Source organism: Ruditapes philippinarum, unplaced genomic scaffold (assembly GCF_026571515.1).
Source record: "Ruditapes philippinarum isolate M1 unplaced genomic scaffold, ASM2657151v2 ctg1580_1_1_1_1, whole genome shotgun sequence".
NCBI classification, from domain to species: domain Eukaryota; kingdom Metazoa; phylum Mollusca; class Bivalvia; order Venerida; family Veneridae; genus Ruditapes; species Ruditapes philippinarum.
In genome coordinates, this window is record NW_026860763.1 from 75,607 (window position 1) to 89,076 (window position 13,470).

The 13,470-nt window shown below is 32.4% G+C and overlaps 1 protein-coding gene across 2 annotated transcripts in view; it reads right to left on the reverse strand.

The window, feature by feature from the left end:
- LOC132713324 (uncharacterized) overlaps positions 1-13,470 on the reverse strand; it is a 48,266-nt gene that overhangs the window by 19,373 nt on the left and 15,423 nt on the right. The window contains exons 5-7 of one of the 2 annotated variants that reach the window (XM_060695871.1): positions 9,774-12,476; positions 9,369-9,460; positions 3,082-8,332 (exon numbers count right to left, since the gene is read on the reverse strand). In XM_060695871.1, the coding sequence (XP_060551854.1) occupies positions 8,089-8,332; positions 9,369-9,460; positions 9,774-12,476 (3,039 nt within the window). In that variant the 3' untranslated portion in view covers positions 3,082-8,088. Of the gene's footprint in view, positions 1-3,081; positions 8,333-9,368; positions 9,461-9,773; positions 12,477-13,470 lie in introns of those variants that run through there. The other variant, XM_060695872.1, reaches the window with a different exon arrangement.

The following is a 13,470-nucleotide window of genomic DNA, read 5'->3' on the forward strand; positions in this document are numbered from 1 at the left end:
TTGCAAGGAGGAAGAGTGAATTTGCATCCTTGCATATTTGTGACTTGATTACAAGATGTAAATAAACTAAATTGGCAATTTACTTCCTTGAGAATATGTGCCATACAATGATAACTGATTAAAATTGTGAAAAATTTATGTTTTGAATTAGAATTACTATATATAAAACATATGTACCTGTAGAACCCAACATAAAAATGTAAGTGGCCTAATTGTTGTTTTATTCGAAGTTACCCCCCTTGATTAGCATGTGTATGACGTCACCGGAATCAGGGCACCATGTTTTTACAGAAGAATTTTTGGAAGGTGGTCAAAGTTTTGAAAATAAATCATGAACTACTTATGCTATTTTTATAAAAACCAAGGCATTTTGAAGGTAAGTTAATTGTTTTATTTTGGCAAATGCTGAAACTGGTTTTTTCATTCTTTAAATTGGATTTATTCTCACTCCTGTTCTTATATCACCGGGACATGGGCACTCGAGGCTAAACAAAAGTGAAAATTAACAGATAGACCAGGTTGGTACAGGAAACATCTGTTAATAAAACATGTAAATAGAAAATGTAAACTGAAGTTTGTACATATTATAACACTATGTTGAACATGTCACACATGACTGTATGCGTTTAAGATTCAAAACATGAAACAATTTTTTTATTCATATTGCATTTACAATGTATAATTTTCTTAACCCTAACCATGCCAAACGGACTTGTGGATAATACCATTGTACAAGATGAGAGAAAATTTCAAAATAAGTACTGACTGAAAAACAACTACACATATATGTCAGCTCAAAGTGACATTGTGCTCATTTTCTCACTATCAAGTTCTGCATAACTACTTATATATATCAAAGATTGACTATTATAATGGTCCTTGACCAATAATTAATAAAAATACATTCACAATAAAATATAAAATTGTCTAAAATTCAAAAGACTGCCCTACTCATGTTATAAACTGAATGATACAAATAAATTTGGAAGGATATTTTAATATATGTAAGCCATGGGGGTTATTTAACATCCAAGCAATGAAAATTGAAAACAAACATGACAAAATGTAAACCTAACAATTGACATTATTTTACTCATAGACAATTAAATAAGCATTTTTTCCCCAGGAAAACCTAGTTAAAAATACAATTTCTGTCACAGCAAAATAACACACAATACAGGAGAATCTTTAAATGAATCTAAAACTCTAGATCTACACAGGCATGGATTCTGACTTGAATGTCGAACAACACATATGCCCCCCTTTCTAGCCCTTGACTCATACTACTGGTAATTTTGTTATAGAAACATGCTATATATGGGTACATGGAATTGTTCAGTTATAGAAAAGAAAAATATGACCAATATTTGACCTGAAACTGAATGAAAGCTATCATAAATAACTTATACAAGTTCGTGGGTAGCTGGAATAAAATATATTTTATCATATATATGTAACCGTTCTGACATTTTAGGCCCCTTTGACCTTGATCTTTGACCCCAAAGTCAATAGGGGTCATCTACTAGTTATGGCCAATCAATATGTGAAATATAGTTTGTGATAGTTTTTAAGATAATGAGCCGAAACCTTTCTGACATTTAAGACCCTGACCTTTGACCTAGTGACCCCAAAAACTACAGGGGTCATCTACTAGTTATGATCAATTAGTATATGAAATACAAGAGGGCCATGATGGCCCTGAGGTCGCTCACCTGTATATAGCCCCCCCCCCCCACCCCCGGCCAATTTTTACCCAAGGGCTTTTATTTGTTTATTTGAACAGACTTGGTAGACACCCATAAGAAGATGTTTCATGCTAAACATCTAAGTTCTAGCTCATTGGGTTTTTTAAAAGAAGATTTTTAAAGTTTTTACTATACACATATAGTTAAAAACAATGACACCTTGGGGCAGGGCCAGTTTTGACCCCCGGGCTTTTATTTGAACAAACTTTGTAGATATTTACTTAAAGATGTTTCAAGCTTAATATCTTAGCTCTAGCTCTTTGAGTTCTTTAAAAGAAGATTTTTTAAGTTTTTACTATATGCATATAGGGAAAATCTATGACCCCCTGGGGCGGGGTCAATTTTGACCCCAGGGCTTTTATTTAAACAAACTTGGTAGGCAACCACTAGAACATGTTTCATGATAAATATCTCAGCTCTAGCTCTTTGGGTATTTTATAAGAAGATTTTTTAGTTTTTACTTTATGCATATAGGGAAATCAATGACCCCCTGGGTGGGGCCAATTTTGACCCCAGGGCTTTTATTTGAAAAAACTTTGTGGACACTCACTAGAAGATGTTTCATGCTTAATATCTTAGCTCTAGCTCTTTGGGTTCTTTAAAAGAAGATATTTTTTAAGTTTTTTACTATATGCATATAGGAAAATCAATGACCCCCTGGGCGGGGCCAATTTTGACCCCAGGGCTTTTATTTGAACAAACTTGGTAGACATTCACTAGAAGATGTTTCATGCTAAATATCTAAGCTCTAGCTCTTTGAGTTCTTTAAAAGAAGATTTTTTAAGTTTTTACTATATGCATATAGGGAAAATCCAATGACCCCCGGGCGGGGCCAATTTTGACCCTAGGGCTTTTATTTGAACAAACTTGGTAGACACTCACTAGAAGATGTTTCATGCCAAATATCTTAGCTCTAGCTCTTTGGGTTCTTTAAAAGAAGATTTTTTAAGTTTTTACTATATGCATATAGGGAAAATCAATGACCCCCCTGGGCGGGGCCAATTTTGACCCCAGGGCTTTTATTTGAACAAACTTGGTAGACACTCTTTAGAAGATGTTTCATGCCAAATATCTAAGCTCTAGCTGTTATGGATTTTTAAAAGAAGATATTTAAAGATTTTTCTTTCGGTTCTTTCGAATTAAATTCTTTGAACAATTTTTAAAGGTGACCACCAAAGGAACATTCCTGTGAAGTTTGGATGAAATTGGCTCAGTGGTTTATGAGGAGATGTCATTTAAAGCAAAAGTTTACGGACGGACGACGGACGGATGGACGCCGGACGAAAAGCGATCACAAAAGCTCACCTGTCACTTTGTGACAGGTGAGCTAATAAATACTTTGTGATAAATAGTTTTTAAGATAATGAGCGGCAACAATTCTGACATTTAAGGCCCTGTGACATTGACCTTTGACCTAATGATACCCCCCAAAAAGGGGTCATCTACTAGTTATGTATGACCAATTAGTATGTGAAATATAGAAACTTTGTGATACTTTTCAAGATAATCAGCAAAAAAACATTTCGACATTTAAGGCAATTGGGACCTTGACTTTTGACCAAGTGACACCAAAATCATTGAGGGACATCTACTAGTTATGACCAATCAGTATGTAAAATATGAAGAATTTAAGATACATAGTTTTCAAGATAACCAGCAGAAACCATTCTGACATTTAAGGCCCTGAGACCATGACCTTTGACCTAGTGACCCAAAATCCTTTGACCTAGTGATCCCACAATCGATAGGGGTCATCTACTAGTTATCACCAATCAGTATGTAAAATATGAAGACTTAGTGATGAATAGTTTTGAAGATAATCAGCAGAAACCATTCAGACATTTAAGGCACCTCTGTGACCTTTGACCTAGGGACCCCAAAATCAATAGGGGTAAACTACCAAAAATGACCAATCAGTATGTTAAGTATGAAGACTTTGTCATACACAGTTTTCACGATAATCAGCAGAAACCATTCTGACATTTAAGGCCACCGTGACCTTGACCTTTGACCTAGTGACCCCAAAATCAATAGGGGTCATCTACTAGTTATGACCAATCAGTTTGTAAAATATGAAGACTTTGTGATATATAGTTTTCAAGATAATCAGCGGAAACCATGTGGTCTACAGACAGACAGACTGACCGACAGACAGACAGACAGACAGACAGACAGACCAACCAACATTAGTGAAACAATACTACCCCTCTTCTTTGAAGGTGGGCATAAAAATTAAAACAAGAAAATAACAACATGAAAACAAGAAGATGATGTCATTAAATTGTGTCATAAGTAAAAAAACAACAACATGTGTTTCTAGTAAAAAAATGGGTTTATAAAATCAAAAATCTAAAATGAGATTCGACATACATAAAATAACTAGAGACATAAAGATGAGCTTTGATTACATGTTGGTTAGTAAAAACCCAAAATGAGATTAAAAGAACTTCATTGTGTTCCAAAAACTTAAACATAAAATATGAATTTTGTTACATAGATGACACTTAAAGCAGAAAGATATGTGAAAAATATTTAAAAAAAAGTAAACTCAGAATTAAACTGTAAATCAAACTCTGATTCTTACTTAGATTAGAATCAAAATCCTTTGAATGCTTTACATTCTTTGGAATTCTTTTTTTCACTATTAAAATAATTGTTCTGGAAAGCTGATAAATTGAATGATACACAAGCTATTTATCCAGACCAACATAAAATGATACAATAATAACAAAGCATATTTCCAGTCTGATCATGTAAAATCAAACTTAAGTACTGTCCCTTTAAGTTAATAATAATCATAAAATGAGATTCTGATTGTAACAAATCATAGGATTTTTTTGTGAAATAAAAAAAACAACTTAAATAGAAATGTGTTGTCACACCATGGATACCCCGCATGCAGCCAAAATTTCAGATGTTATAATATTTATTTCCAAGTTTGTTTGCACAAATTATTTTTTTCATTTTAAGTTCAAAGCCCTCAAGGAAGAACACCCCTAATGGGCACTATAAGGAACTGTCAAATTTACAGCATAGGACAGTTATATGTCTTAAATGTCAGCTGTATGCAAAATTTAAACAAAACTTACCGTGTGGTTTATGAGCTATGGACATTTTCTGAACTAAAACTTTGCCATTAGAAGGGCTTTTTTTCAAAAATGAGGAAACTCTAAATAATCTATAATATCATCATTATGAAAAATGTTTTCCTATTGCTCATTGTTAAGAAACAAATAATGACATTAAGGTTACAAATTAAACAAGCAAAATGATTGTTTTTAAACGAAATGTTTTTAATATGTATAAAAATGCAACCCTACCCCACCCACTTTTAACACTTATTTCACCATTTCCCTATGTAAAAAGCCTTATTTAAAATATCACTTAAATTTTCCACAATGAGGGGCTGTTTTCAAAGTCTGCTTAAATTTTCTGAAATGTATATTGGTTGGTTTGCAAAATATAAAATACTTTAACCGTGTAGTTTTTATTTTATTAAACTTTGAAAATATCTGGTATCATATTTGCTATAAATTCGGCATTATTTAGTAAATAAATACCTACAATAATTATATAATTAAAATGAAACACTTTTTTCTTCCATTAGGGATCTAAGAGATTAATAAAAAATGTTAAAAAGAAAGAAAAGAAAGAAAAAAAAAGTTTGAACCCACGCCCCTCAGTTTCAATACACTTATATACTCTTCAAAGTGGAGATAGTGCATTAGGGGTGTACTACCGTCAAACTATTCAATGTTAACACACCATTTTTATACAAAGTTCAAGGCACTGAAACTATTCAGTGTTAACCATTTGTAAATTGCATAATGCATATTTGTAGCCAAAATAATGGCTACATGCATTTCCACAAACTGAAAATTCAAAATTTTCCCATCATTTTAGAAAGATAACTTTGTCCAAAATCATTGAACCACGACCAAATTCAAACTTGAACTGCTCATTCCTAAGATGTATCTATATGTCAAATTTGAGTTGAATGTGTACAACCATTGGGGAGATAATGAACGGAAACTTAAAATTTCTTGGGTTTTTTCAGAGTTCAAGAGGGATAACTCTGTTAGCTATCATCAAATTATAACCAAATTCGAAATTGACCAATGCATTCTTATGACATATCCATAACTTTAAATTGAGTTGAATATGTACAACTGTTGGGGGGATAATGAATGGGAACTGAAAATTTCCTTTTTTTTTCAAAGTTAAAGGGGCATAACTCTGCCAAATATCATGGAACTATGACAAAATTCAAACTTGACCTGCACAATTCTTTGACGTATCCATATGTCAAATTTGAGATGAATGTGTAATACCCTAGAGGAGATGATGAACAGAAACTGAAAATTTCATATTATTTTCAAAGTGAAAGGGACATAACTCAAAAATCATCGAACCATGACCAAATTCGAACCTGACCTGCACATTCTTTTGACATATCCATATGTCAAATTTGAGTTAAATATGTAACACAGTTGGGGAGAAAATAACCAGAAAATTTCATATTATTTCCAAAGTGAAAGGGGCATTACTCTGCAAAAAATAATTGAACCAAGACCAAATTCGAACTTGGCTTGCGCATTCCTTCGACGTATGCATATGTCAAATTTGAGTTGAATGTGTAATACCGTTGGGGATATAATGAACGGAAACTGAAAATTTCATATTATTTTCAAAATAAAAGGGGCATAACTCTGCCAAAAATCATCAAACCAAGACAAATTCGAACTTGACCTGAATTTTCTCATGACATATCCATATGTCAAGTGACCTGTATTTTCTCATGACATATCCATATGTCAAGTTTGAGTTGAATGTGTAATACAGTTGAGGAGATAATGAACGGAAACTGAAAATTTCATATTATTTTCAAAGTAAAAGGGGCATTACTCTGCCAAAAGTCATCAAACCATGACCAAATTCGAACTTGTCCTGTATTTTCTCATGACATACCGTATGTCAAATTTGAGTTGAATGTGTGCAACCGTTACTAAGATAATGAACAGAAACTGATGATGACGGAATGACAGAATGACGGAAGGACTGAATGACAGAACAGGGTAACACTATATGCCCAAGCCATTATATGGCAGGGGCATAATAAAACAGATATTGTCAGCAAAAATCATTTATGCATATATTTTTGAAATGGGATTTATAGTTTAATTTGGAAAATCTTATCTGTGGAAAAAATAAAATTTTTATTGAAAATGATTTTGATGAAGACATGTTTGAGTGAGTATGACAAATATCTTTATACTGACATTTTCTAGGAAGTAAAATTGCAGTTATTAATATTACATAAACTTCTTATAATTGTTGGTAAATTTCAACAAATTCACATATAAAATATATTGAGTATCATTCCGAGTATAAATGATATGTATCATTGTGTAAATTTTTAGTATAAAAAAATATTGTTTCATATAATTATAATATATATTTAAATACATGTATAGAAATAGTGGAAAAAGTAACAATATCATTAACAAATTATAAAGTAATAACAAAATGGTGTAACAAAGATTTTATTGTTAAAAAAGTTTTAACAAAAAAAATCATATATAACATACAACGCCGGCTGGAGAGTTATAAAATATAACTAGCAAACCAATTTAAGCTGTAATCATGTACAATTTATAACATATACTGTAAGTAATCATAAAATCAGTCAAAATATATTAAATTTAGAGGGCTAGCTAATATTAGGCTACAACATTAATTAACATTGAAGTTATTTCATAAATCTAACAAGCAGCGCACATAATTACTGCCTATGTTGATATATTTTCTGTGTCTTCACACACATATATTAACTTTAAAAAAACTTAATACATATATTTCAACTTATATAAAACATGTCATAAACAATCAAATTGTTTCACACTAAATGTCACAAAATTGTGTATTAAACACAGTGATGGTTTGCTAAAATATATAGTGTTATCAAATGGTGTAAACATGTAAGTACAAACTTATTGGTTAGCAATTCAATGTAAGAAAAAATAAACAATTTCAATAACAAAAATCATTACCAAAAACTTATCCACTCTGCTCTATGAATATAGTATCTGCTGCTTTATTAATAATAATTTATCATTTCATAGGTAGCAAAATAAAGCATCTATTAATGTAGCATTTATGTAATTGCTGTTGCCTAAAATCACAGACCAAGGCCACAAGCTTACTTTACTGATATAACTTTTAACAGTTGGCTTCTTAAATTTTGTATTATTTTTGTTTTGTTGAGGTAAGGTGTAACTGAAACTGTTCAAAATTCATAATTTAACAAATGTAAACATAAATTCAGCAGTGTATGGGGTAATGTTTATACACTGATCACAGGTCGCGGTTCATACTGAACCTGTACTGGACAACGTAGTGGAATCCTATATTCATGTGCCCTTGATATGTTTTCAATCATATCTGTAGGTGCCCTCACACCATATCTCAAATAGTGATGTAATATTTGCATAATGTCATCAAAGTACCTGCCTTGTGTGATGTAATAATGTAGTTTATTAGTTAGAACTTTAGTATGAACTCTGTAATGTACCAGTGATCCCCTGAAACTAAATAATATAAAAAAGTATAGTTTGAGTTATAATTCATTATATATTCAAAAACTATCACCTAAAATAATGTACCATATGGGGGGTTCCTTCAAACAAAAGTAGCAGGAGCTTCAAATGGGGGGGTCTTCCACTGCTCTTTTTTAAAATAAAAAAAAATCCCCACAAATTTGGTGTGGGGGTGAACAGGTTAAATCTAAACAATTGTCAAGCAGTCTGTGTAGCTGAAAAGCAGTGGCAGAACACTTGTTTTTTACTTATAGAAAGAAAAAAGGGATTTTTGAAATATATTCTATGAATATATATTTCAGGCACTGATCAAGTAAAGAATTTCTTTTTAAACTTATTTGTCTACTCTGGATAAGAACTTCTGACTTTATTCATTTTGTTACTTTTTTTTTTTTTTAAAGAAATGCTAATAATTTTTATGAAATTTTTATTTTATTATATGCTGTCTAAAATCAGTCAACTTTATTATATATTTGTTAACTATCTAGATTATAACCAAGTCTCTATTATCAAATTACTTTTATTGAAACTGTTATGATTGTAAATTTCTTGCAAAGTGGATGGTGCATGTGCAAAAATCACCACTTAACCTAATTAAATTGCAGTTGATTATTTTTATGTCTATTATCAAAAATCATGGACATTAAAAATTCTGATGTCAAGAGAGCAATACCTGACCCCTTTCCTTAGCTATAATCATTTGCAGAGTAAATAATAGAATAGTCAAAAATTCAGCATATGCTGCTGGAATATTGTAGATCATGTCAAAAATAAAAACACCGATATATAAAATATCTAGCTTAAAAATTGTTAAATCTCTATAGAAAAATGTTCAAAATGTGGACGATGGTTTCTGTCCAGTAAAGCAACATTTAATCACAAGCTAGATAACTTTAACCTTGACTTTTGACCCACAAAGCCAAATATTACACTGGTTTCCCACACTATAATCATTAATGGTTGGCAAATACCCTATGATTTTTCCAGTTTCATCAATCTTACACATCAAACTCTGAAAAAAGTTTACCTGACACTAATGACAAGATTTTTCCTGCTACGAATATACCACAAAATGTAATAACCATCACTAGTCAAAGCGTCTGACATTGTCCTCTCAACCTGTAAAACATACACATATTCTTGATAAATTTTAGTAATGAATGGAACATTTTCCTTTCACTTTTCCTTTAAGACATAAAATAGGATTAAATATGAACCATTTTCATAAGTTTATGATGAACTATTAAGATGCATGAAGTAGATTTAACTGTCACTGAAAACAGTACTGCCAATGCACTAAAAGCTAATGTACTCAAATAACAATTTAAATAATTTTTGGTACAGTATATAAACAATAACTCACAACAGTATATAAATTTCATTAAAGAAATATGATTGTAAATTTATAAAAGAAATAGAACTAAAAGCTTACAGTGTTTTCTGTTTCTCGGGCAGACCAACCAGGAAAACCTGACAATGTAGAGTTGTAATGAATGAAGAGTTTATCATTCGCTAATAAACTATCTAATAATGGCCGGGATGACTTTGCTCCAACAACAATCTTACACGGGGCCTCACTAATGCTTGCACCTGCCACATTAGACTTCAATGAGAAGTTAGAATCCTTACTTCTGCGTCGTGCTAAATCATCACATGGCAAGGGAGGTAAATTACCTCTTGGTGGCAATACAGGAGACTCTTGATGTGCTCCAGAACAATCTTCTGTAGAACTTTCATTAAACCTTACAACTTTATCACCATATTGGAAGGTATGGCGCAGAAACTTTGTCCTCTTTACATTCTGACATGGTCTAACCATGGGAAGAGAATGGCGTTTAAAAGGTGATGCTGACCTGTCTGTAGCCTCCAAGTCCAGTGATGATTTCATTTCTGTAGAGTTCATGATCTCAAAGTCATTGACCTTAGATTCTTCTGATACTGGGCTAAAAACATCAGCTATTGTAACTATTTCATGCTCCTCTTGGAATACCATTGATTTATCATACAATATCTCTGTAGGACATGACATACCCCTCTGTAGGCTCTCGTAAGTTTTTTTGTCACTAGATTTACTTGTCAAATGTCCGGGAATTTCACTTACAAATCGTTTAGGTTTGTGCAAAATTCGTGCTGTATTTACTTCAACAGCTTTCTCTCCATTCAGAAATTCAGGTTCATGATTTGATTCTTCAAAATTTTCAGCAGCCTTGTCAAGGTAATCATTTCTACTACCTTGGTCATATTTATTGAAATCTATGTAAACTCTTGCTTCCTCTGTTCCTATAGCTAATCGACTATCTGCAATATCTGGAAAAGTTGTTCCTACATTAGTTGCAGCATCTGTGTGCATATAAGCTTCAATATCATCAAGATTTCTCTGAGATTCAGGATGAGTATTATAAGTTTCGAAATCAGAATTCAATTCTGATGGGTTACTTGATTTAATTGTAATACTGAGTTCAAGTCCAGGATCAATATTAGGATGAACAATTCCCTGCAACTCTTGTGAGCAATTTCTTTGTTTAGCAACTGTTATAGAGTCATCACTTTCAAAACTTTTATCAACAGCATATTGGTAATCTCTTTTATCAAAAGCATCATTTCTTTCATCATGCTGTTTGTCATTGATCACTTGGGTGTCCATCTGCTTTAATTCGGTTGCTGTATTAAGCGCATAAGATGTGTCAAAGCCCTCACTGATAAATCTGATTTCACCATCTGATGAACCTCCAATTTCACTCGGGTCCCTATATTCACATGGATCTCTGTATTCACCCGGATTCCTGTATTCGTCAGGATTTCTATATTGACCAGAATCCCTGTATTCAACCGGATTTTTATATTCACCAGAATCCCTATATTCACCAGGATCCTTATATTCACTAAAATCCCTATATTCACGATTAAGTACAATACTTTCTGAAGCATTCCTATGTTCCATAGCATCACCAGATTCCATTAAGTCTTGTTTTAATTTATTATGCTTTTGATCATTCTTGTCAGGAATGTTTCTTAAGTCACTCCTTGCATTCCTATCAACCTCAGAATTTACCCAAATACAATTCTGGTTGTCATCATAACACACCACCTCACTGTTGCTGGTATGTCTACATTCACTAGAATCATTTTGTCCCCACATTCCTTCCACATTTCTCATTTTGTCGTTATCTTTCATGCTGTCAAGATATTTATCTATCTTTACATCAATGTTAACTGTTTCAATATTGCCACTGAAGTCTCTATACTCAATAACATCATTGGATACCTCAAACATTCTTCCTCCCCTTGCACTTCTTTCAATGTTTAAATTTTTATTCAGAAGCCTACTATTTCCTGCATTAGCCTGATTATGTTCATTGAAATCACAATATACTTCAGGATCTTTATATTCAGTACAGTCTGGATGAATATTTATATCTTCACCAGTATTATCAGTATCTATCTGAATGGAGGCAGGATCTAGTGATGAACCAAACTCATTATCTTCAATAGAATTTGGATTACCATTTTCAGTGGTGTCCATTCCATCTTTAGCATTATCTTCTTTTATGTTCTTGTAATCATGATCAGACACTAAAATGGCATTTTCATTTGCTGCATTGTCTATCTTTTCATCAGAAATATTCAAATTCTGTTCACTGGCTTTCCATCCTCTGCTCTCAGATACAATTCCAAGGTTATTTTTCTGTCTATCAATGAGAGGTTGATTTTCATATGACAAAACACACCGGTTTAATGTTGGTCTTTGAACAGACTGGTTTTGGTTAATTTGAGACCGACTTCTATCATGAAAGGAAGTCAAGACTGTGTCAATTCTTGTATGTGGTATTCCATATGATGCCGGAAAATTATTCAAACCACCTTGTTTATAGTTATGTGAAAGATGGCCTGCAATGGTTACATTTGGACCGCTCTCTCTAAAACTTCTTAAATCTTGAGAATTGATACCAGTCATAATTCTTGTACTTGAGGAAGAATTTTGACTGGTTCTCAGATATGAAGAAACAGAGCTGTTATTTATCACTACAGATTCAGACTGATCCATTCCTGTCATGCCAAGTCCACTTGAATCAATAGTGGGATCCTGTTCCATGAGCACTTCGTCACTTCTTCTTAACAACATCAGCTGACGACCCTGCAAATATATTATTCAAACTATTTAATTATGTCCCTAATTTCACTGTATTTTGGATGGAGGAGGATTGCAATAGCTCACCATGAGCATGTTGTGTTCTTTTTTTTTCAGGTAGGTAAAAAATAAATCTGTACATAAATAACAAAGTTATGACAATTTAAGCAAATTTCAAAGACAGTCGACAGTCAAGGTCAAAGTCAAGGTATATTTGAATTTTTCAATATACAGTTGACATTGTATTAATAAACCTCTCAAGGGACTGCTAAAAAATGGTCTCTTAATAAAGTGGTCTCTCAATAGAATTTTGGAAAATTCGAGGCTCAAGGGTTTCGCTTTTATTCTATAAGTCATAGGTACAATAGCATCTTTTTATAATAACAAAAACTGTACAATATTATGTATGTATTACAGTTATGCCTTTTTTTTAAAAGGTCATGTGTGTTTGCTTTTGTATTTTAGTAGAAATGTGTGTACAAATGTAATCTACACTCATAATTCTATCAAGCAAGTCATTTTGACCATGAATCAAAGTATATTGTCTTATATTGTTAATATCTCCATGCACATCTCGTGCTGAGCATACTTTCAAATCATCAGCCAGAGCTCCAGATAATTTTTCTTGCAATTATTTTTAAACTTCTTGATTTTTTTCAGCATTAATTTTTACACTACCCGATTTCAAGTTCAATAAGTTTTTTTAGAGATCTAGGATTTTTTTTGTCAAAGGGTCATATTTAATGGGTGTACTACATGTATTTTATAAAGCATCAGATTAGCACGTACACCATCAGGTTTAACTGGAGTATGTTTCTGTAATATTTAGTCCACTATGTTTTGCGATTTTTTCCGACTACAAACAATGATATTTACTATCTACTCAGACTCAATTCCAAGCACGATTTTCTCATTCCATTTCTCTGGTCTTTTTAGCTGTCTGTCATTTTTTTTCGCTCTGACAAAATATGCCACAGTAAATATTATGATCGGAAAACTG